The 25,309-nt window shown below is 38.2% G+C and overlaps 1 protein-coding gene and 1 pseudogene across 7 annotated transcripts in view; both read right to left on the bottom strand.

Annotated features, from left to right (window-relative positions):
• The window catches only part of DENND5B (DENN domain containing 5B), a 187,843-nt gene that overhangs the window by 103,635 nt on the left and 58,899 nt on the right, over window positions 1–25,309 (bottom strand). For 5 of the 7 annotated variants that reach the window (XM_058743176.1, XM_058743179.1, XM_058743178.1 and 2 more), the window contains exons 2-3: window positions 8,475–8,540; window positions 5,250–5,359 (exon numbers count right to left, since the gene is read on the bottom strand). In XM_058743176.1, coding sequence (XP_058599159.1) covers window positions 5,250–5,359; window positions 8,475–8,540 — 176 coding nt within the window. The remainder of the gene's footprint in view (window positions 1–5,249; window positions 5,360–8,474; window positions 8,541–25,309) is intronic. The other 2 variants (XM_058743177.1, XM_058743181.1) reach the window with 1 other exon arrangement.
• On the bottom strand, window positions 14,548–14,751 carry LOC131484227 (U2 spliceosomal RNA; annotated as a pseudogene).

Here is a 25,309-nt window from a genome sequence, read left to right as displayed (position 1 = left end):
TGTCATTGTTTACCAGATTGCACTGGTAATCAGATTACTTTAGCCAAAGTGGGCTCACAATGCTGGGTAACTCTCCTAGTTGATGTCACTACATGTCCTTATCTCTCTGCACTATTTCAGGCAGGCTAGAATTTTAACAATTCCTTTTTTCATTTTCTATAGTTCTATCACTTCCATGCCCTCTCTTATTACACAAATAAAAGATAAATTATTCAGAGTTGGTCCATTTGCCTTTCCTTTCTTCCTACCTTTGTTCCCTCTTTCCCTCCTTTTCCCTTTAATAAACATTTATTTTATGTCATATATTACATTATATCTTGGTAATTCAAAAGACAAATATGAAAATAGTATTTTCAGGAAGTTTACAGTCTGGTAAGAAAGACACACACACAAACGAATGGTTACAAAATAATATGCCCAGTGCTGCTATGGAGTATGTTCAAGAAGTTATAGAAACAGAGAAGAGAGAGTACCTAACTACTCCTAGTTAAGATGACTTTGCAAGTGGAGGTAACATCTGAACAGACAAAGACAGGGAAGGGAAGTATTGTGAGTAAGCAAACATTCCTTCATTTATTCAATGATTTCAGCCTCTACTGTGTGTAAAACTAGGGACAGAGCAATGAATAAGAGACAGTGTGCCTGTCTTCGTGGGGCTTACATGATAGCAGGACCCACACAGCTGATAACTGGCTACATAATCAATTATTTAATTGCAGCTGTGACAGATGCTACAAAAAGCTCCAAGGTGCTAAGAGAACCTGAAGGGAACTAACTGAAAGGTAGACAGAAGGGTGGTCAGGGAAGGCTTCTCTGAAAAAGGTGTGTTTAAAATGGAATCTGAAGGTTCAGTAAGAATTCACTAGAGGAAGGCGAAGTGAAGAGCCTTCCACAGAGAAGAGGCAGCAAAAGCAGAAGCTTTAGCGTGAAGAATGGAAAGGACAGGAGCAGCAGTCCATGTAAGAGAGCTTGGTGATTGGGACTAAGGTGGGTGTGTAGAAACAGAGAGAAGTAGGTAGGTAACTGATCGCACATGGGAGAGGGCAAGAAAGTGAGAACTTTCGAGGACAATCCAGATTTTTGGCTTAGGCAACTAGGTGGATGTACTAGGTGAATGGTTCACCAACCAAGGCTCATGGGAAGATCATGAATTCAGTTTTGGACATGTTGAGTTTGAGATGCCAGTGAAATATTCTAGCTGCAAAGTTAAGGAAACAAGTGGACTCCTCAGTAATGGCTGGATTAGAGCCCCATTCCTATAGCTTTCATTGTGAGACATAAACTTAAAACCTGGATGAAAATTAAGGCCTACTTTCATTCTAATGTCAAATCTATTAATGTAACTGTTATCCACTTCAAATTCAAGTACTTTCTGAATCTATAAAAAGTATACACAGCTCTTTTTCCTTTGAATGTTCCAAGATGGGCACCTGAATAGGTTTTTTTCAGTCAACCCTTTACTTTTTTTTACTCTTTGCTTAACATTCCACCCTATCCTTCTTTGTCATCAAAGTAAACAGTAAATTGTAAACTTAGAGCTTTACAGATTATAAAGAGCTTTACAACAGTTATGACTTTTAGTTACTTAAAATATCATATATCAGATGTTTCACTTAGTACAAATATACAAAACAGAATCTTTATACTTCACAACTCGCTTAAAAAGGTATGGACCATATTTTCTTCCTAATATTCCCTAGGTTCACTACATTCTTGAGGATAAGATCTACTGACCAGAATATTATATAAATAGCCATGGATGCCAATTTGCAGATTACCTCAAAGAGATCTTTAATGGGGGAGAGGGAGGCAGGGGAACTTCAGCTCCATTTGCACTGCTTTGCTTCATTTATTTTATTTTTTTTTAATTTTTTTTTTTTCCAACGTTTTTTATTTATTTTTGGGACAGAGAGAGACAGAGCATGAACGGGGGAGGGGCAGAGAGAGAGGGAGACACAGAATCGGAAACGGGCTCCAGGCTCCGAGCCATCAGCCCAGAGCCTGACGCGGGGCTCAAACTCATGGACCGCGAGATCGTGACCTGGCTGAATGAAGTCGGACGCTTAACCGACTGCGCCACCCAGGCGCCCCGCTTCATTTAAAAGAAGAAGTACAGGAGCGCCTGGGTGGCTCAGTTACTTAAGTGTCCAACTCTTGGTTTCGGCTCAGGTCATGATCTCACGGTTCCTGAGTTTGAGTCCCACATTGGGCTCTGTGCTGATAGTGCAAAGTCTGCTTGGGATTCTCTCCCTCTCTTTCTTTCCCTCCCTCACTCACTCTGTCTCTCAAAAATAAATAAACTTAAAAAAGAGAGAGAAGTACAGATCTGAAGCAAATTTGTCAATGTGGACATATGTGTTAGTTCTGGGGATATGACTGTTGCATTGTTCTGTTTAATGATACACCACCCCTCCTTTTTTTTTTGTGAAAATCTCTGAATCAGGTACTAAAAGAGACATAAAAGCAATTAATTTAGAAACAATTTCACCTGTTATTTATATTTATTTTCTATTATATTTGCATGGCACTCATACACATGGAATATTTTTTTTTTTATTTAACAAAGTTCATTGCTTTGGAATATTTAATTTCTGTGTGAAATTAATGATCCTTCCTTAATCCATCACTGTTGCTTGTTAAAGAAATGACTGATATTGCAGAAGGTGATGACTCATTAGAGTGGGATTTTGCTAAAGGCAAGAAGAAAGTTTTATATCCCTAGGTAGGAATAAATTATAGCTTTATACAATTGCACTTACTAATAAATCAGGAAATTAAGGGCAGTAAATCTATGACCCAAATGCAGACTAGTTTAATGGAATGCTTTTCAGAGATTTTCAAGGAATGCTAGCAAATCCTTTTAGATTTGCAGCAAAACCCAAAATGTTGTATGGTGCTTAACCATCAAAATACAAGCATATGTGTTTATTCTTCGTAAGAAACTTTGGTTGCTTACATAAAGAATCTCAGAGGCAAGGGTAAAGAAAATATCAAAGACAGATTAAGGAAGCTGATCACTCTCTTAGAGATGAATGTTTTACAAACTGAGGCTAAAGCTATCATGGATATCTCACTATTAATACATTCAAATGATTAACAGAAGAAAATATACCAAGTGTGGCATTTTGTTCCAAACAACTATGGATTCATATTGTAATAAGCACCTAGTTTTGGACACCATTCTAATTTATCACAGATTATACTTTGAAATACCTAAGAAGTCAAGTTTTGTGATCTATTTACATTCTTATCTAGGTTTCTATTACTTCATTTAGGCACTCTTTTCTTTAATACTTTCCTATTAATTTGCTGGCAGAGCAGCTGATAAGTTATTTTTTGTCACTGTTATTTGTTGACTATTTTAGTCAGAGGCTTGCCTGTGCTCCACCAGTGTCATAAATATAACAAAGAGTTGTGTTCTACTTAATATCTGTTGTGCTGTCTTTACCAAAGATGAGGCTAGGCCCCACAGTATTAATTTCCAGAAAAATGGTATCTCTGGTTATTTTGGTATTGGCTAACAGTTTAGCGAAACAACTACACTGTGTTCTATGAAGAATCAATGTCAAAATGCCAGTGCCTCAGGCATTTATACTTAGAAAAAGTACCATGCTACTCCCTCCTTGCAGCAAACTCAGACTGGAATGAAGTTACTGTGATACAGAAATACCACAAAAGGTCCAATGTGACCCATGCCATTTTGGCGCAGGTCAAAACTAAGTCACATCATTTTTCTTTGGGGGAGGCATTAAGATGGGACAAAAGTAAGCTAGAGAGTAAAAATGATCTGGATTTAGCCCTCTGAGACCCCCCTGCAAAACTTTAGCTAAATCATCTCTGTAAAATATGATTAAGAACCCTCACTGGACGCATGTAAGCGAAAGTAACATACATGAGCTATCTAGCAGGTTATCTACTATATATTAATTTCCTTCCCTTATAGTACCATATCAGAGTGGGATCTTTTGACTCTATCTTTAAAATACTCAAAAAGAACTACACCTATCAGTGTCTCAGTCCACTGTTAATTATTTCTGTGCCTATTAGGCCTGATCTCTGATTTGCTCACTGTGGGGCACCCTGATTTTTATAATCACAGAGTTCTATTCATGGAAGCCCAAAATATTACCCAGGCTTCTAATCAGGGCCCTTCCTAAATGATCTGAAAACTATGACTCTAAGAATCTTTAAAGGAACCTGTAACTACCACTGGTAACTCATTGCATTAATTCAAATTCCTTAAAAAAATTCCTACTAATGCCTAAATGATGAAGTTACTTTCCCTCTTTACTTTGTGATTATGTTAAATTACAGGCCCATCATACAACAGTCCTTGAAATACCAAAAGTGTAATCATGTTCCTTCTATCAGGCTCCTCTCCAGGCAAACCAAGAAATATTATTGTTTATCAAAGCATCTATGTATTAATTAATACAAATCCACAAACAGCTTAATAGTAGGAAAATAAAACAGGCTTTGAGGGACATGTGCACCCCAATGTGTACAGCAGCATTATGTACAATAGCTAAATTATGGGAACAGTCCAAGTGTTCATCGACTGATGGATAAAGAAGAGGGTGGTATATAAATACAATGGAATATTACTCATAAAAAAGAATGAGATCTTGCCATTTGCAACAACATGGATAGAGCTACAGAGTATTATGCTAAGTGAAATAAATCAAAGACAAATACCATATGATTTCTATTCATATGTGGAATTTACGAAACAAATGAGCAAAGGGGGAGAGAGGGAGAGAGAGAGAGAAAGACAAAGACAGAGACAGAGAGACAAACCAAGAAACAGACTCTTCACTACAGAGAACAAACTAATGGTTACCAGAAGGGAGGTGGCTGGGGGGATGGGTAAAATAGGTGATGGGGATAAAGGAGTTCACTTGTGATGAGCACCAGGTGATACATGGCAGTGCTGAATCACTATATTGTACACCTGAAACTAATATTATACTGTATGTTAACTAACTGGAATTTACATAAAAACTTAAAAAAAAAAGAAAATGAGCTTTGAGGGTCTGTTGTACACTCTTATTTGCTGTAGGGACTCTATGAAAGTTACTTAACTTTTTTGAGTTTCATTTTCCACGTCTATAAAATGAGGAAAATATTATCTGTCTTATATAGAATTGTTTATTTAAAACATTAAATGAAATAATGTTGACATTCAAAATACAGTCACTATGGTCATCTTAATAAAATAAAGCTAAAGGTAAAAAAAACAAACTACATACCATGTTCACTGCATCTTGATCAAAAGGATTCCATTCTATATTCTCAGGATAGTGGGCCAGAACTTTGGATTTGAATGTTCTTCTCAAAGGACTCTGGTCAAAATTTTCACCTACAACAAATAATTAATAATCAGTTATATCTAGAATTTTTTCAGAAGCATGCCAAAATTTTATTTTTACTTTGCAGATGTATTAACAGATGATGTTGAAATCTGATTCAATTTCTACCTCTAACAGTCTGAGTGGTAAAATTCTCAATGGATGACTGAAAAGGAACTGTTAATAAAAAGATCTGCATTTAAAACTTCAGAATCTGGGGGCGCCTGGGTGGCTCAGTCGGTTGAGCATCCAACTTGAGCTCACATAATGATCTCACCAACCGTGAGTTTGAGGCCCATGTCAGGCTCTGTGCTGACAGGTCAGAGCCTGGAGCCTGCTTCGGATTCTGTGTTTCCCTCTCTCTCTGCCCCTTCCCTGCTTGTGCTCTCTCTCTCTCTCTCAAAAATAAAATAAAAACATAAAATAATTTTTTTTTAAACTTCAGAATCTGAATTTCCATATCCTGGCTAGACAACGGCACTAAAAATCAAGATCCACTACAAATAAACTTTGCTGTAACCTAATTATTGTTCTTATTTCAATATGTGGTGATAAAAAAAAAAAGTCTATTTAGAAACATTTAATTTACTAAAGAAACATCTTGAATTAAGCTAATCATACTTCTTCTGATCCTGAAATTTTATACACGAATAGACACAATGCTGCAGTGCTCAAAGGAGGCAATTTTGCTTCAGCTTCCACAGAAATCCCCAACAAATGTGACTGCATCCAGGCTTTTATAAGTAACAGAATTAACAGAATTAGAAACATCATCACTGAGTTGTCTAGTTCAATAGACAGAACATATTAAACACACTAACCTCTGAAAAGAAACAAGCTATTCTAAGCCAAATTCATCACCTGTCAAAATTCTGGAAAGATAAAGGCAGGCTATACTTTGATTATTACATATGTATATATAAAAAACAAAACTCAATAATGAGTTGTCAAGCTCAGTTCTTTATCTCCTTGACCAAATTATTTCCCATAAGACCTGTTTCCCCCAAATGCCTTAGTTCCATAAAATAAATTAATGTGGATGGCTCTTAAATTCTCAATGTCAAAAAGTTGAGACTGGAGATTTAGAAGACCTTAGAGTATCATTCTGTCTTCTGTGTTTTTTCTACAGTTCTAATTAAATGCAAAACATGAAGTACCAGTATTTGTACAAGTAAAAATAACAAGTAATTGATAAATCATAATGGGGCATCTAGGTAGACTCAGTTTCCATTGTGGGTAAAAATTATGAAAAGATGGATAGTAAAACACCTTTTAGTGCAAAACTTAAGAGATCACAGAAGGAGGGAAAAGTCACACTCTAAAATCTTGTTGGAAACTGTGATATAAAATACACAGCTTTTCTGAATAAAGGAACATAGTTTAAATAGATTTGGTGCAGCAACTAGCCTACTGTTTCCAATTTAAGCCCTTGGCTAATGGTCATTTTCCTCTGTATTCCTCTTATTTAGGCAAACACTTCATCTCTCTTTTGACTCCGTATTTCCGCCTTCTAAATGACAGAATAGAGAACTTTCACTTCTAGAAGGAAAACTGTCAAAAGTGTCCCTAGGGACAGTTTATGAGTTTTTGCAACATACTTCTGGAATATGTAAGGATCAACAAAGTCAATGGAAAAATGTGGAACTGTCCATGAGTCAGTATGCCTGAAGAGTCAGGGTTCAGAATGCCCAATTTCAGGAAGGGTATATGATATCTTTAAACTGATTCTAGATTCTCATGAAAACACTAAAAATTTTTAGATATTTCACTTCTACATTTATTAAAAAAAAAGACTACTTTTCACTTCACTTTAAGTCACAGAAAACACAAAACAAAAATTCCCTCTTGATTCTAAAGTCTATGCTGCTGACTTTGCTTACTGACACAGGAACAGGATATCCTCAGATAATACACATCAACCAAGAAAGCCTCTCTCCTATACCCACTAAAACATACCAGAAATGTGTATTTTTATCATAAGTATAAATAAAATATGAAACACTGTGGAGGCAAAAGAAACAGCACATAATGCAAGATGCAATTCCTTGCAACACTTACCTTTTAATGAATTCCTGCCTGAGTTGGTTAAAATAGTAACATTATCTTCATTCATATATCAAGTTATTAACGGGACAGAAAATAAATCAGAAAAGTCATGACAGTGCTATTTTCAATATGATTGTTCTCTTAACTAAGGAACACCACCTCTTGAAGCACAATGAATCACCCAGAAGAGAGATAAAGAAGGAAAACCCTTTTTCAGAGAAAAAAATTTCACAAAAACAGAAGATGAAAAAACTCACGAAACAGAAACATAAATCTAATCAAAGCAAAACAGAACCACCACCATTGCCACCACCACCATCACTTATTAGACTGCCAAAAAGGGGAGCAATAGGAAAGATCACTGCTGTATATACAGCTGTCTTGGCAAATATTATTTTGAAGTAAATTAAGGGAAGAACCAACTATGTAGAAATTCTGATAACATTTTAAGGGTTTAGAAATGAGTATATGTAGCTATTACTACTCCTACCAGCCAAAGAAGAGAATCTTGAAGATGCCTTTTGGAGATGAGAGGTAGGGCAACAACCTATTCTTCTCATTTTGAATCCATGTTATATGAACCCCTAACTTGGAATTTACTGCTAGAACTTGGCAGGAGAAATGAATCTGTCTATGAATTTGGGTTCCCAGGCAACTGAAATTATATATAAGCATCCTTAACTTAATATCCACCTTTTAAACATTGTCCTGAAATGAACAAGGATTTTAAATTTGTGCAGATATTAATATGCCCACTACAAATACATATAAACTTAATTCCAAGTCATATTGCCAAGTATCCTGCTACTAAATTTAAGCTGCAATTAAGCCTTTTCTCCCAAGAAAACAAGACATATCTGCCAAGACAGCTTAAAGACTAGTGAATAATTTTTTCAAGGCTTGAAGCAAATGAGGTCTTTCCAAAAATTAAGATGCAGACAAGAGAACAGAAATACAAAATAATACCTATTTTTTTGCCCAAGCAAAACCAAATAAAAAAACAATTATGATGGGCTTGAAGTGAATTAAAATAATTTCGAACATCTCAACTTTTATTTTTACTTTTATTTTTATTTTTACCTGAAGTCGTATTTGCAGCATCTTGGCTCTTGCCATGACGATCTGCTTCTAGCCATTGGTACAAAACTACATAATGTAACAGAAACAAAAAACTTTATAAACAAAGAAACACAAACACAAAAACAAAATGACTTTGAAGAATGGAAAATGAGAATAAAAAATTAAACGAAAGCAATTAAACATGAGACTTTAACATCAATGGAATGTAGCTTAACACCAACAGCATGTGGTTTATAAGCTATTAGTAATAAGAAAGCAAAGAGAACAGGTAATTGTATCAACATAATAAGTGAAATACTATTTAAACATCTGTAACAGTTATTCATATGGGAAAAAAGCACATATATTCCTCCTGATGCTGATTTAAAGAGAAGTATTAGGAGAAAACTAATGTTTCCATAGTCAGATATAAAAAAATATGATAGACGAAATGACTGACTTTAAAAATTACATCCCAACTTCTGTGCACCTATCCGAATGGCTAAAGTCGAAAAAACTGCACCAAATGTTGACAAATATGTAAAGTGACAGGAATTCTCATTCCTGGTGGGAATGCAAAATGGTACAGCCACTTTGGAAGACAGTTTTGCAATTTCTTACAAGACTAAGCACAGTCTTACCATATGATCCCATTGCTCCTAATACCAAGAGGAGCAGCCTACAGTATACCTGATGAATACTTGTCACAACTATCAAGGACATTAAAAACAAGGAAAGTCTGAGAAACAGTCATAGTCAAGAGGAGCTTAAGGAGATATGATAACGGAATATAATGTGGTACATTGGATGAGATGCCCCAAGAGAAAAAAGTACACTAATAAACACTAAGGAGATCTGACATATATAGAGTATAATGGGCTGAAAGTATGCTCTGTAATGAGATTCCATTTAATCAACAATCCCTTTATGTGCTATTAACTAGGAAGTGTCAACTCTTGAAGGAAAGTTTACTACAGTAAGGACACAGGCTATTAGAAAATTCACACTAGACCTCTCTAACTTAGCAGCTTTGAAGAGTGTTAAAACTTCTGAATGGGTTACCCAGATATCTACAACTTTTAGACATTCAGTCTTCCCTTTGAAAAGCAAAATAATGACAACGTAGGGTCCTAAAGGCCAGGGAACCTTCCTATCCATACCTCAAAAGTCTGAATTATCTCAAGGCAATTACAAAGGCTAAACTTCTAATCTGGGGGGCTATTTGACCACAGATATTGTGAGAGTTCTATATCCTCATCAAGATTTGCCGAAACTTTGTACACTCTCCTTTCGCAAAACAGCAACAAAACAAAGAGCTGGGGAAGGTGCCCATGGAACTCGTGAACTGAAGATAAAGGAACTGATCCATTACAAAGGCCAAAGACACCCTGAAATCACCAAGCAAGTTATTTGGATCTTTCCAGACAGTCAGATGCTGAACTGACATTTGTCATCAGGAATATATGGCCCCTAACGGACCTCTGAATAGCCCTCACACATATACCCAGTGTGCAAGGTCACTGGCTGAGGGTGCCCCAGTGGGCACACAAGTCAGTGCACTCCTCCAGGATATCGCACACTCCTGGGAGGCAAACAACTGTGATGACTGGGACCAGCAAGGAAGAATTTGAGAAGCAGACCTCACTCATTAAATATATACCTATTTTTTTTTTGCCTTTGTAGTTTACAGGAATAACTACTCATTAGAGTAAAGAAGTAGCAGAGTAGAGAAGTATTAGACCATGACAGAAAAATCTCTGCCTTTGTCTCTCAAAAATAAATAAACATTAAAAAAAAATCTCATTTGGAAAAAAAAACAAATATGGACTTTACAACTGACAACGAATATCACTCTCACAAAAATGAGATGCAAAGTGGGGAAACTAATCCATTCACTAGTCTAACAATTCTGCCTAGCTCTCGTCTAAAGGCTATTATGCCCTGATCAAGGTAGAAACTCTTGGGTGCATTGAGGGTATCGTTAGGAATATTAACCAGTAGTTCAATTACTTCATATAGACCCTGTTTCTGGTTTTACCAAAGAAAAAAAGAAAAAATATAAAAAGTATTCCAGATCCACTTGCACAGAGAATTATACATAAGCAAAAATCTTTTTAGATTCAGATATTCAATTATTTTATCCTTGCCTCCAGATTGCCAAAGTCTGATTATCCATGGTCTAAATATTTCAGAGAATTTCCAGGGAAATAAGTGCATCTGCTTCATGCAAAGCTACAATGTGACTCACCATTACATCAAATTTGGATTTCAAAGCTCACTTTATAACACATATATTTTAAAAGATAATGTAATAACTAAAAAAAGAAATATGACAAATATTTTTACCTAACATACTAGAATGTAAATGGGTAGTTCTAGAAGGACTGAGCTCCAAAAAATTCTTAACTCTCATAAAGCATCTGAAATATGTTACAATACACAGTCTGCTACTATGTTTGTAGATGATGTTAGAATACCAAGAATAACCTTTTTTCACTGTGGCTGGAAGCATAAGATCTGACTTTTTGGTGGCTCCATGCTTCCTCTCATTTGGCACTGACAGTAGGTACCCGTAGCTCTGAGCCAGTGGTGAGAGATTTCTATAGCCTGTGCATGGGGTTGCAAGTGGAGAAGGATTTGTGAGATGTGTGAGCACTGGAGCTATTTCTCAGCCTGAGTGGTCGCGTTAACCCCTTTCTCTGAACCTTCCCACTCTTAGGGTCCCGGTGAATCCCCTCCCTCATTATCCATTTCCACCGTAGCCTGTGTCTGACCACAGCATTTTCTCCACAAAACAAGGACAAGCCTCACAGTATTTCCCCATCCTTCTGTCCCCAAAGAATACCACAGAAGTCTAGGTGTTTTAAAAAAAGCTTGCTGATAGGAACAATGACAACAGATGGGAAGTTAAAAGGTAATCTCTTTTGTCCTGTCCCTTTTCAATTTTATTCCCTTTCCCTCTAAAGGGAAAGTTTAAAAACACACACAGAGATACACATAGGTAATAAATGGTTGACAGAATATTTAGGGTCAAGAAATTTTTCCTATTATTTTGCTAAAGGTCTCCCATCCAAGTACTAACCAGGCCCGACCCTGCTTAGCTTCCGAGATCAGATGAGATCGGGCGCGTTCAGGGTGGTATGGCCGTAGACTATTTTGCCAAAGGTGATAGGAGGAAGTGGGATGCTGCCTAAGAAATCCATGCTGAGGCAGAGAAGGGAGAATGTGGTGGTGAGGTAATTTTTCTCCTTCCCATGTCTATCCCTCCCTATAGGTTCCCAACTGTTTGTCTCTAAAAACCCCTGCCTGAATTGACATGAGTTGGAGTTGGAGAGGGAATACTGGACAGCAGTAGATCCTACAAGGGAGACTGACTAGGGAAAGGGAAGCAGGGGCAGGGCAACTTTACACGTTGGTTTAAAAAAAAAAAAGGGAAAAAAAAGGAGCACTCCTCTGACATTCACAGAAAGCCATTTCCTATACATGCATTTTCTCTTCATCACATGTAATTGTCCTCTTCAAAACAGTTCCCCCAGGAGGCTGCATATTCATTATTCACTCTAATGGTTCTACCACAATTTAAATAATTTTTGAGCAGGTGACACTTAAGGTGAGACCTGATGAAGTAATAATAATCATCATAGTTAACATATAGTGCTTACTATAGGGCAGGTGTTATTCTAAGTGTTCTACATACATTAAAAGCATTTCATCATCACCATTACTCTATAAGGTAGCTCCTATTTTACCATTTTACAGATGTAGGACCTGAGGCACAAAAAAGGTTAAATAACTTGTCCAAGGTCAGACAACTAGAAAATTCAAACTTACACAGTCTGGCTCCAGACTGTGCTTTCAATTCTACATGTGAGGTCATCTCAGAAAAGAATATTTCAGGCAGGGGAAACAGCAAGTTCAGAATCCCTGAGGTGTCAGTGAGCTTGTCATGGCTGAGATGCAGCAAGGAGGACAGTGCAATGCATTTGAGTGAGCTGGTAGAAGATGAAGTCAGAGAGGTAGCTAGGGCCAGATAAGACAGGGCCTCACAAGCCTTGGTAGGATCTTTCTATCTTGTGTTAAGCATCACAGGAAGTAACTGTGGAGTGTTTTAAACAGAGAAATGACTTTGTTTTAACAAGCTCACCCTGGCAGCTCTGAGAAGAGACTGTGGAGGGTTAAGAGTGGAAACGAAGATACCAGGTGATTAGGAAACATGTTTTGAGGACATAAAAGATATGATTTGCTGACAAGTTAGATGTGAAAGAAAGGAGTAGTCAAGAAGATATCACAATACCACAGTTTCTGGTCTGAGCACCTGGATGAATAGGATAGCTATTTACTGAAATGGGGAATAATGCAGAAGGAGAGGGTCTTACTGAAGGGTTGGAAGGCTGGAATAAAGAATTCAGTTTGGGATATATTAAGTCTATGATGCCTCTTAGTTATCCAAGTGAAATTTTTCAGTCAGCATTTAGAAATCAGAATTTAAAATTCAGGGAAAAGTTAGAAAATTCAGTATCAAATAGATGGTATTGGACATCACAGGGCTGGATAAGATCACTGAGGAAATGAATATAAATGAAGAGAGGCTGGGGTCACAGCCCTGGGAGGCTCAAGAATAAACGTTAAGAGGTTAGGAAGAGAATGAGGAACTGGCAAAAAGGTAAATGAAAAATGCAGCCAGTGACGAAACAGAAAGACCAGAAGCATGGGTATCACAGAAGCCAAGTAAAGACAATGTTTTAACAAGGAGAGAGTTGACAGCATGGAAATCACTGGTGACCTTGAGGAGATTTCTGTGGAGTAGTGGGAGTAAAAAGTTGTGTGGAGTTGTTCCAAGAAACAATGCAAAGAGAGGAAGTAGAGGCAGAGAGTATAAATAAGCCTTCTGGAGAGTTTTCCTGGAAAGATGAGAAATGGAAAATACTGAAGGAGAACAAGGGAGGGAAAGGGTTTTGTTTGTTTAAGGACAAAGAGGTATTAACTCATTCAAGTAACATATCCAGAATGCCTACACTGAGCCAGGCACAGTGACTAATGCTGCGGACAGGACTGATTAGTACAGTCCAGTCCTCCGGAGATCTCTTATTCTCCTATCTTGCCTTCCCAATGCCACAATAGAGAGCAGACTTTGCCCATTCCATATGCTATTATGGGGCTGATGCAGGTTGTACTGCCCAGGTAACCATACTTTCTATCCCCAGCATACAGGTTACCTACTTTATCCTCATAAAGTTATAAACAGGACACTGAATCCCTTGAAAACTACATTCTCTCCATTACATTTTTTCCTCCTGGTACTCCTAGAAATGGCCCCAAAGCATTCTCACTTGGATAAGCCATGCTGCACCAGTGTGCAGCCACTACTGGTTCTGGATCTGTGACAGCCTTCAGGTGCTCACCAACATCCATATTCTCTCTTTGTCAATATCCTTGCATCTGGGTGAGGGCCAAATCACTAGTTCTTGCCAATGAAATATGAGCAGAAGTGATGTGTGTCACTTCCAGGCTGAGGCACATAACCTGTCTGTCCTTTGCCATCCATCAGCTAAAGGCAAATGGAGATGAGGCCTTAAAAAAATGAGAAGGTCACACAATGGAAGAAAACTTCGGTCACTGAATGTCTCTACAAAAGAGCCCCTCCCACCCTGGCCTACATTAGATTAAACAATAAAAGAGAAATAAACTTTTACTGTCTCAAGCCATTGACAGTTTGTGTTGTTGTGATAGCAATTAGCTATTTATATGTTTCTGGATTACCCTGAGTTTTTATTTGTGTTACTGTTGATCTTCTTACTATGATACCAGTCTCTGACTATACTGTGTCTTCTCTTCCTTGGTAATTCTCTAGATTGCTTTTCAGTGTGCTCAAATACATAATAAATGCAGTTCTTTAAACATGGGAGGAGAATTTGCCCATTTTTTATGGATGCTCTTACCTTTCATAGAAGCCATATACTCACTACTAAGCTATTAATCAAGACCAAGGTTTTAACCCATGATGGTCCTGTTAGCCTTTCTAAATACACAACTTCTAAATCTAGTCAGCGATCCTGCAGGTCTAAGTTGCTGGTCACAAAGGGAATCAAGCAAAAGAAGCTGAAGGGATCTCTGAAAATTCATAGACCCTACTGAGGAATAAAAATCAGTTAAAGAGACATAAATCCTGGTAATCTTAAGAGTTTAAGATATTAACATAAGCATATCAACATCAACTTAGTAAATTTTGAATTTCTAAGAAATTCACTGATAAGAACAGATACTACACTTGATCTTAGCCAAAAGGCCAAGAAGCGATAAAAATTCAAAACATACTTCATTATTGATTACATCAAAAATAAAGAGCCATGCTATATTTAGCTAACACCAAATACACTTCAATTACTGAAGTTCATTCACTGGGAGCCAAAAGAGTATACAACACAGTTACTCTGTTTCAACTCCAATTTACATAATTTAATCTGTTACTAACCATCTGAAGTTGGCACAGATGTTACCTGTTAAAGGGCATGGACCCCACTAAGACAGCCCTTACTTCAGAGGTCCCTAGCCCACTAGCCCTTCTGACATAGTGGCTATACATCTGGGGTGTTCCCATGACTATCAGGTTTGATAATTCACTAGAGCGACTCACAGAACTCAGGAAAACACTATACTTATGACTGCAGTTTGATTGTAAGTGATACAAATCCTAAGAACCAAATGAAGACACACACAGGGTGAAGTCTTAGAGGGAATGCAGAGATTTCATGGTCTCTCCAGTAGAATCAGGGTATGTCACTCACCACCACTACACATACACAACAATGTGTCCATCAACCAAAAAGCTGCACTAAGCTTTGGTATCTAGAGGGTTTAAAAAAAAAATGTTTATTTATTTTGAGAGAGAAGAAGAGGTGGGGAGAGGAGGAGGGACAGAGAGAGAGACAGGGAGAGAGAGAGAATCCTAAGCAGGCTCTGCACTGTCAGCCACAGGTCCAACACAGAGCTCGATCTTACAAACTGTAAGATCATGACCGGAGCCAAAACCAAGAGTTGGATGCTCAACTGACTGAGTCACCCAGGAGCCCCGGTATCTAGAGTTTCTAGTGGGCCTCATTACATAGGCAGGGCTGATTCAATCACTGGCCATGTGACTGAACTCAAATCTCCAACCTCCTCTCTTCCCCAGAGGCCTGGATGGCTCAAGTCCTCTGGTAACTAGCCCCTATTCTGAAGCTATCTAGGGGCGCTTCATTAGTTACTTCACTAGGATAATGCTCTGACTACTCAGGAAATTCCCAGGCTTCTAGGAGATCTGTGCCAGGAACCTAGGACAGAGAGCAAACAAATTCTTATTAGGCACTGTGCATTCTATCACCAAACACAGAACACAGTAGGCAGATTATTTGCAAAAATAACCTTTGCAATTAATTTGAGACCTACAGTCCTCTGATAATGATGAATAAACAAAGCACTCTGCTTCTAAGCCATGCTTTTCATACTTTTCCTTTTTTAATAAAATGTGAAACAAGAAAAAAACTTTAAGCACTTAAGTACTGTAACTGATATTATAAAACCCTATAAGAGAAATGGGTCCATAATTTTTAGGTTAGTCATCAAAAAAACAGTGCTTAGTAAGTGATTTTTATTACTCTGAAAAATATAACAGTGATTTTCAAATAATAATTATAGCCAAGAAAACAAGGCTCTAGTTCTATGTGAATATCCTGGGTTCTAGTAATTTAGGGCAAATCATAATTTCTTTGAGCAAAGGTTTCCTCATACATAAAATACAGATTATATAACAACAACACATTAGTATTGACACCTAACTTATGTGAGGATCATTTATGTAATGTATTTCTGAGAAAGCATATTAATGTTATTATTTGATGCTGCATGTTACACAATATAAAACAAATCTTCCCTATTGCTAAAGAACTTATTCTCTGGTAAAATGACATCCGGAGAGCCACCCTTTGCTTCCAGGAACAAAAGAAAGGCTCCTAGCATTAAAATATTTATAACTGACAAGTAACACTATAGGGCTAGAGTTCTAAGATGATTCAAACTGAAATATTTCTGCTGTATGACTCAAAGAAGCAGTTATTTGCTCAGAGCCAACCTAGATTTTTCCCTTCATTTCCATTCATTACTTTTTGCTGCCAATACTCTCCCCCCAAAAATTTTTATAAGGAGTCAGAAACCAGTAACTCAGTTTAGTTTACACAGGGATACCAATGGACATATACAAGAATACCACTTTCTTCCTCGTACCCTCTTAAAAAAAAAAAAAAAACCTGCATAAGAAATCAACAAAGTTCTCTAAAGGAAAGATACACATTACAAAGTAGGAAAAGGAGTATATGTGATTTACTAATGCTCCCCTACCTCACCGTCTATGAAATTATTATCATATGAGCAAGATAGGGCAAAAAAATGTTACTAAAATTCACTGAGAAACAAAATCTTCCTATAAGAATCAAGCAGAAGCATTATTATTCCAACAATTACTTGGAGTTTTTCTTGCAGCTAGAATGGCTGTGCTGATGTGAATGTTGCTAAGTAAGAGTGACCTCAGAGTCTCTTCATCAGTATGCACTTTTATCCAAAGGCCCTCAAGGCCCTCCTCTAACATGCTAAGTGTTAGCTAGAATATTGAGACTTTAAAATGAACTGCATGGGGGGCATGATCTCACAGTTCCTGAGTTTGAGCCCCATGTGGGAGTCTGTGCTGACAGCTCAGAGCCTGGAGCCTGTCTCAGGTTCTGGGTCTCCCTCCCTCTCTGCCCCTCCCCCACTTGTGGTCTGTTTCTGTCTCTCAAAAATAAATAAATGTTAAAAACAATTAAAATGAACTGCATGGGATGCCTGGGTGGCTTAGTTGGTTAAGCATCCGACTTCGGCTCAGGTCATGATCTCACAGGTTCGTGAGTTCGAGCCCCGCATCGGGCTCGGTGCTGACAGCTCAGAGCCTGGAGCCTGCTTCAGATTCTGTGTCTCCCTCTCTCTCTGCCCCTCCCCTGCTCACACTCGGTCTCTCTCTCAAAAAAAACAAATAAACATTAAAAAAAAAATTAGGGACACCTGGGTGGCTCAGTCGATTAAGCAGCTGACTTTGGCTCAGGTCATGATCTTGCAGTTCATGGGTTTCAGTCCTGCATCAGGCTCTGTACTGACAGTATGCAGCCTGGAACCTGCTTTGGATTCTGTGTCTTCCTCTCTCTCTGCCCCCCTCCTGCTTATGCTCTGTCTCTCAAAAATACATAAATTTTTTTTTAACGTTTATTTATTCTTGAGACAGAGAGAGACAGAGCATGAATGGGGGAGGGTCAGAGAGAGAGGGAGACACAGAATCCGAAACAGGCTCCAGGCTCTGAGCCATCAGCAAAGAGCCTGAGGCGGGGCTTGAACTCACGAACTGCGAGATCATGACTTGAGCCGAAGTTGGACGCTTAACCGACTGAGCCACCCAGGCGCCCCATAAATTTTTTTTTTAATTCTGTAAAAATTTAAAATGAACTGCATGGACTCTAATTCTTAAAATGGTATCAAGGGATAGCACAGAACTATGAAATTATGATCCACATATTCTAGGACGAAGACAACGTGACCTGCCAGATAACAAGGACCTTCCCAGAGGCTGTGATTCCCAAAGCTACTGTCTAGCATATTTTAAAAAGTTAAGTCACATCATCTATGGTAGAGAGAAAAAAAATTTTAATAACTTCCTAAAGTTTTCAAAATTAACAGAAAACAATCAAGGCTAAAAATGAGAGCGAAGAGTGGAATTTTTCTCTTCCCTGTAGGAAAAACAAGGTCTTCCTCCCTCCATCAGACAAACATAAAAGAAAACCCTCAAGATGATCTCAAGCCCTGAGTTTCAAATCACAATTCCTACTATCCACCAAGAATCTTGCTCACCTGTTTCAGTTACCAGCAGCCTTTACTTAACACTTGCGAAACTGAATTCCTCTCCCACGAAGCTTTTCCTCTGTTAACAGTGCCACAATTCATGTAGTTACTAAGTACTGCTATCTACTTATTCATCCATGAAGAAAAAAATCAACACTAAAAGCAATCCTATCAAGAGACTCATATTCACTGTTTTTACTCCAGAACTCAGAGTACTATCTGGTTCTCCTCTTCCTCCATCTGGACCCATCTCCTTTCCTTCCATATTCAAATAATCACTAAATTTTGCAGTTTATACCTCCTTAACATCCCTCCAAATCAGGGTTTCCTTTCCATCTTCACTGCTATTTGTGAATTCTGAGCTTCAAGCCAGACTCAGAATCTTGCTACAGTTTCCTAACTAACTGGTCTCCCTGCCATACACTGTACACTGAACTCCCCTTCTACTTCATGTCATTCTCTCTCTTCTCTCTGTCCCTCTTTTTCTTTTGTCAACAAGTATTTTTTTAATGTTTATTTCTTTGAGAGAGAGAGTGTGTGTGTGAGCAAGGGAGTGACAGAGACAGAGAGGGAAAGAGAGACTCCTAAGCAGGCTTCATGCTCAATGTGGAGTTTGATGCGGGGCTTAATCTCATGACTAGTCCTTAAACCTGGTAGGGCTTCATGACTGTCTCAAATGAAAGCCTATAGCAGAAGTGAGACTGTGGTTTCCAAGGCTTAATCATATGAAAAGTGCCATGCGTTTCCACCTCACTCTCTTGGAATACATGCCCTTAGAGTGTAGCTACATACAGTGCTGTCAGAAAGCCCAAGCAGACTCTGGAAAAGCCCATAAGGACAGAAACGGAGGGTCCTAGCCCTTATTCCTTTGTTGGACAAATATATTCTGAGATGGTCACTTGTGTGGCTTCACAGACTAAGGTTATACCCTTGTGAGTAGAGTATTGTCTCCCTCAAAGGAGGTGGATGGACAGTGCCATTGTTAATCAGCTTGGGAAAATACACCTCATGACATGAAAAGAAACCATGAAAGATCGAACTTAGACTGACATGAAGAAGAAACTCTTCTCTCTAGACTTCATTACCTTGAGCCTAGACTACGAGCAGTCCAAATGTGCCTAACAACTCTCCTCACTTTTGGGAAAAAAATAAATATCTTCCATGTGGAAGCAGATCTTGGTTTCAGCAAGGAGGCAAACCTCTATCAGGGAAAGAACACAACTCTCTAAAGAGTCCCAAGGGGCCAAGTGATTCTAGAGTAATAAGAGCAGTCACACTGATATTTTCCTAAGCTGGTTAATGTCACTTTCCATTTATGATTTCCTTCTATCATCTTTAAGTATTTTGTGAAGTGTTACTGCTTTCAGCTATAAGAAATAAGAGAGTCCAGTGCAGGAAGAACAAGCTGTACTCGGCAAGACCAGCATAGCCGTAGCAGCAATGACTGGTGAGATCCCCAATAAGATTTGGGATTGGAAAGTTCAGCTGCTCATATCCAAGTTGGTCTTCTCTCTTCTCTACCAATTCTTAAGAACTGGGCAGTTATCAAGGGAGCTTGCTTTCAGTTATCTCCATGGGTTTCTCTTTTGTTGCTCCCTACATATTTGTGTTCCATTGGGTTCTGTCCTTGTTCATTTTTTCTTACTCTACATGTTACAGTCCACAGTTCACACTACCACCTACATTAATGACTTCCAAATATATATCTTTAGCCTAATCACTCTTCGCTCCAGGTCAACATTTTCAAGTACTATGGGAAATCTTTACCACAGGCTGTTAAAAGCCAACATATTCTATATGCTTTTTTAAAATGTTTTATCTTTTGAGAGTGAGCACGCACGTGGGGGAGGGGCAAAAAGAGAGGGGGACAGAGGATTCAAAGCAGATTCCACATTCACAAGCTGACCCCAGCGAGCCCAACGTGGGGCTTGAACTCATGAACTACAGGGATCATGACCTGAGCTGAAGTCAGACGCTCAACTGACTGACAACCCAGGCACACAATGTATTCTAATTTGAACTCCTCGTAGGTCCTTCAGACTACCTCTTCTTTCTCTATTCCTTTGGACTCTTCCTTCTCTTTAAAAAAGGCTGAGAAAGGGGCACCTGGGTGGCTCAGTCGGTTAAGTCTCTAACTTTGGCACACGTCACAATCTCACGGTTTGTGAGTTCAAGCCCCGTGTTGGGTTCTGTGCTGACAGCTCGGAGCCTGGAGCCTGATTCGGATTCTGTGCCTCCCTCTCTCTCGGATCCTCCCCTGCTCACACTTTCTCTCTCTCAAAAATAAATAAAGATTTAAAAAAAATTATAAATAAATAAATAAATAAATAAATAAGGCGGAAAAAAACAAAATGCAATGAAAGAAATTCCTTCTAGCATACAAAGTGTTTTCTGTAATAAACAAAGTTCAATATCCTCATAACATGGAGAATCTTAGCTGTTCGTTTCTGGAGCATACATATAGAATAACTAAGCTTTGTATGACCGTGGGTAAACTAGTTTTTCTTTTTTTCATAAAGGAAAATGGCAGTGATAAGTGAAGTTATGTTTTAAAAATAGTAACTATCATAAAGATTCTATTCTTTAAAAAAAATTGTTTTGAGTACAGTGACACACAGTGTTACAGTAGTTTCAGGTATACGACATAGTGATTGGACAATTCTATCCTATGCTCACAAGTGTAGCTACCATCTGCCACCATACAACACTGTTACAATACCACTGACTATATTCCCTATATTGTGCCATTTATTCCTGTGACTTACTCCTTCCCTAACTGGAAGCATGTATCTCCCAATCCCCTTTATCCCCACACTCCCCTCTCCTCTGGCAACCATCAATTTGTTCTCTGTATTTATAGGTCTGAGTCTGCCTTTTGTTTGTTTATTCACTTGTTTTTTAGATTCCACATGAGTAAAATCATATGGTATTTGTCTTTCCCTGACTTGTTTCATTCAACTTAATACCCTCTAGGTCCATATTCGCAAACAGCATGATCTCTTTTCTATGGTTGTGTCTGTGTGTGTCCATGGTATATACACACCACATCTTCCTTATCCATTTGTCTACTGACAGACACTTAGGTTGTTTCCATTATCTTGGCTACTGTTAAGTAATGCTGCAATAAACATAGGCATACATAGATCTTTCTAAAAATTTTTTTTAACGTTTATTTATTTTTGAGACAGAGAGAGACAGAGCATGAACAGGGGAGGGTCAGAGAGAGAGGGAGACACAGAATCTGAAACAGGCTCCAGGCTCTGAGCTGTCAGCATAGAGCCCGATGCAGGGCTCGAACTCACGGACCGCGAGAGCATGACCTGAGCCGAAGTTGGCCGCTTAACCGACTGAGCCACCCAGGCGCCCCCATAGATCTTTCTGAATTAGTGTTTTTGTGGTCTTTAGGTAAATACCCAGTAGTGGGATTATTAGATCATATGGTATTTCTATTTTTAATTTTTTGAGAAACCTCCATACTGTTTTTTCCCAGTGGCTGTATCAATCATAAAGGCTATTTTCAAAATTCTCCTTCAAATGTTAGAAGTGAGCATGACAGCAGCATGCCTAACAGCATTCTTGACTTGTAGAGTTAGTTCTCCATTTGCTTACATCAATTTTTCATTAAAAAAAAAAAAAGCCACTCAACCCTTCAATAACATGAATCTATTATTCAGGACTGATTTGTAGTTGGAAGAAATGCCCTATAGTTACTAATATAAAACAATATAAACAGTATTTCTAACAAATATTGTAAAAGCCACAAAAAAATATTTATGTATGTGTGTCTCCGTGTACCTCTGAATAAAAGGTAACCCTGGAAGAAGATGATCCATATATCATCACCCAAAGCCCATAATTTATAATAGGGTTCACTCTTGGTGATCTCAGAGTTTTAACAAATTTGTAATGACACGTATCTACTATTTATAGTATCGTACAGAAGAGTTTCACTGTCCTAAAAATCCTGTTCTCTACCTATTCGAATACCCCTCTCTGCCCCTAACCCGAAGCAACCACTTAATCTCTTTAGTGTCTCCATTTTCTGTCTTTTCCATAAAGTCATATAGCTGGAATCATATAACACATATATAGCCTTTTCAGCTTGGTTTCTTTCACTTAGTAATATGCATCTAAGGTTCTTCCATGTCTTTTCATGTCTTGGTAGCTCATTTCTCTTTGGCACTGAATAGTATTCCACTGCATGGATGTATCATAGTCTTTTTATACATTTACCTACCGAAGAGCATCTTGGAAACAACGCTTCCAAGCTTCCAAGTTTTGGCAATTATGAATACAGCTACTATAAACATCTGTGTTTAGGTTTTTATGTGGTATAGATTTTCTTTTTTTTCTTTCTTTTTTTTTTAACGTTTATTTATTTTTGAGACAGAGAGAGACAGAGCATGAACAGGGGAGGAGCAGAGAGAGAGGGAGACACAGAATCTGAAACAGGCTCCAGGCTCTGAGCTGTCAGCACAGAGCCCGACGCGGGGCTCGAACTCACAGACCGTGAGATCATGACCTGAGCCGAAGTCGGACGCTTAACCGACCAAGCCACCCAGGCGCCCCTATGTGGTATAGATTTTCATGTGGTATAGGTTTTCAACTCTTTTAGGTAAATACCAAGGAGTATGATTTCTGTATCAGACAGTAAAGTGTGTTTACTTTTGTAAGAAACTGTCAAACTGTCTTCCAAAGTGTACCATTTTGTATTCCAACTGGCAATTGAGTTGTTAAATATTTTAACATTTATTAGGTTAGTTAGACATTATATTTATGTTGTCACCCTTGACAACAATGGCTCTGTCATCATTATAGCTACTTTGTAAGTTACTTAACAATGGATTGTATTGACAATAAAAGATTATATATAACTAAGTTATATATATAACAAGACAAAATTATACACTACCTATAGAAAACAGCATTCTCTCTAACAAATAAACCAACAAACTCTTACAATGAATCTTAACTATTATTTTGAAGTCTGTGAGTAGCCAAAGATATGGATATCCTGGAAATGACATATTTACTTCCTTCCCAATTTTAGGTGAGTAGCAGTGAAAATAGTCTAATCTGCAGGAAACAGAATACGCTTTCTTAGTCAAGAATCACAAATTCTTGGACTCATAAGAGTTCTTACAGACCAAAGAGGGAATCACTTCCAAAGCCCTACCTGGTAATTTCTCTAGCTCAGTGAGTAATAACAACCACTGATCCAATGGCTCAAGCCGGACAGCTAGTCATCCTGGATTCCTCTTTCCCTCTTATTCCCCACATCTAATCAAATACTTCACCCTACTGATTTAACCTCCTATTTTCAAAAAATCTATTTAATTCTCCCCATCCCCACTGCCACTGCTAGAGTCTGATCCAATTTCATCTCTCATCTGAGTTACTACACATGTTATCACTGTCCTAACTGCCCCCAAGCTTATTTCCCACCAACTCTTACTCCATAATGCAGCCAAGAAATCTTTCTAAATACAAATGTGATATACTCTCTTTTGAAACTTTTCAATAGTGCTTCATCATCCTAAGGATAAATCTCAAATTCCTTAACAGATTTTCAAAATTTTTCACAATCTGAGTGCTTATGTCTTAACCCTTCCTACAGATTTTCCATATCCTTTATATTCTGTACTCCAGGCATGAAGAAATTAATAGCTGCTCACCATATGTACAATATTCTTTGAAATTAGCCAACTTTTACCTATTTGTTCTGCTACAGATATTTCCTCTGGTAGTGCCCCCACCAACCCACCCCTACATCTCACCTGTAAATTCCTGGCCTCCCTTCAGATCTAAGTTTATAGGCATTTCTTCTAGAAAAGCCTTTAGCTGTATGAGGATAAAAGTTGTATCTTGTTTACTACTGAATCCCCAGGGCGTACACAGTGTCCAGTAGAATATAAATTCAAGGACCATTTGCTAGTAAGTAAGTGAATAATTAAGAACATGGGCTAGTTGAAAGAATGAGACTGCTACTGACTTTGTGGGAAGACTTTTATCCTGTTTATACAAATTCCAGGATAGTTTTGTAGTAGTTTAAAGGTTGTTTAATAAGAATTTAAGATCTGTGATTATAACTGCACTGAAATTATAAATTAAAATTATCATTACTGGAAGACGGTGGAGTAGGAGGACCCTAAGTTCACCTCATCCCATTGATACAACCAGGTAACACTTACATGGTTATGTAAATAACCCAGAAAATTACCCGAAGACTGCATAACAGTCTCCACAACTAAATGCAGAGTAGAGACCATACGGAGGAGGGTAGGTAGGGTAGAAATGCAGTAAGGAGCTAAAGCAGCCTGCAGGGAGTCGAGGGGGTGGAGAGGGGAAAAAAACAGACCCTCACATGGAGGAGCCTTTATAGGGAAGATAAATCCCTATAACAGTTGGCTTTGAAAACCAGAAGGCCAGCCAAATTATGGAAAGAGCCTAAATGTCTATCAACTGATGAATGGATAAAAAGAGATGTGGTTTATATATACGATGGAATACTACTTGGCAATGAGAAAGGATGAAATCATGCCGTTTGCAGCAACATGGATGGAACCGAAAGGTATTATGCTGAGTGAAATAAGTCAGAGAAAGACAGATATCATGTTTTCACTCATATGTGGAACCTGAGAAACTTAACAGAAGACCATGGGGGAATGGAAGGGGGAAAAAGTAGTTGCAAACAGCGAGGGAGGGGGGCAAACCACAAGAGACTCTTAATACAGAGAACAAACTGAAGGTAGATGGGGAGGGTGGAGGAGAGGGGGAAATGGGTGATGGGCATTGAGGAGGGCACTTGTTGGGATGAGTGCTGGGTGTTGTATGCAAGCCAATTTGACAATAAGTTATATTCATAAAAAATAAAATAAAATAAAAAATAAATTAAAAAGTAAAAAAACCAGAGGATCTGAATTTTGTGAGTTTTTACAACCAGCAGGACTTCAAACCTG

Source organism: Neofelis nebulosa, chromosome 8, assembly GCF_028018385.1.
Source record: "Neofelis nebulosa isolate mNeoNeb1 chromosome 8, mNeoNeb1.pri, whole genome shotgun sequence".
Classification (NCBI taxonomy): domain Eukaryota; kingdom Metazoa; phylum Chordata; class Mammalia; order Carnivora; family Felidae; genus Neofelis; species Neofelis nebulosa.
This window is presented reverse-complemented; position numbering and strand designations above follow the sequence as displayed.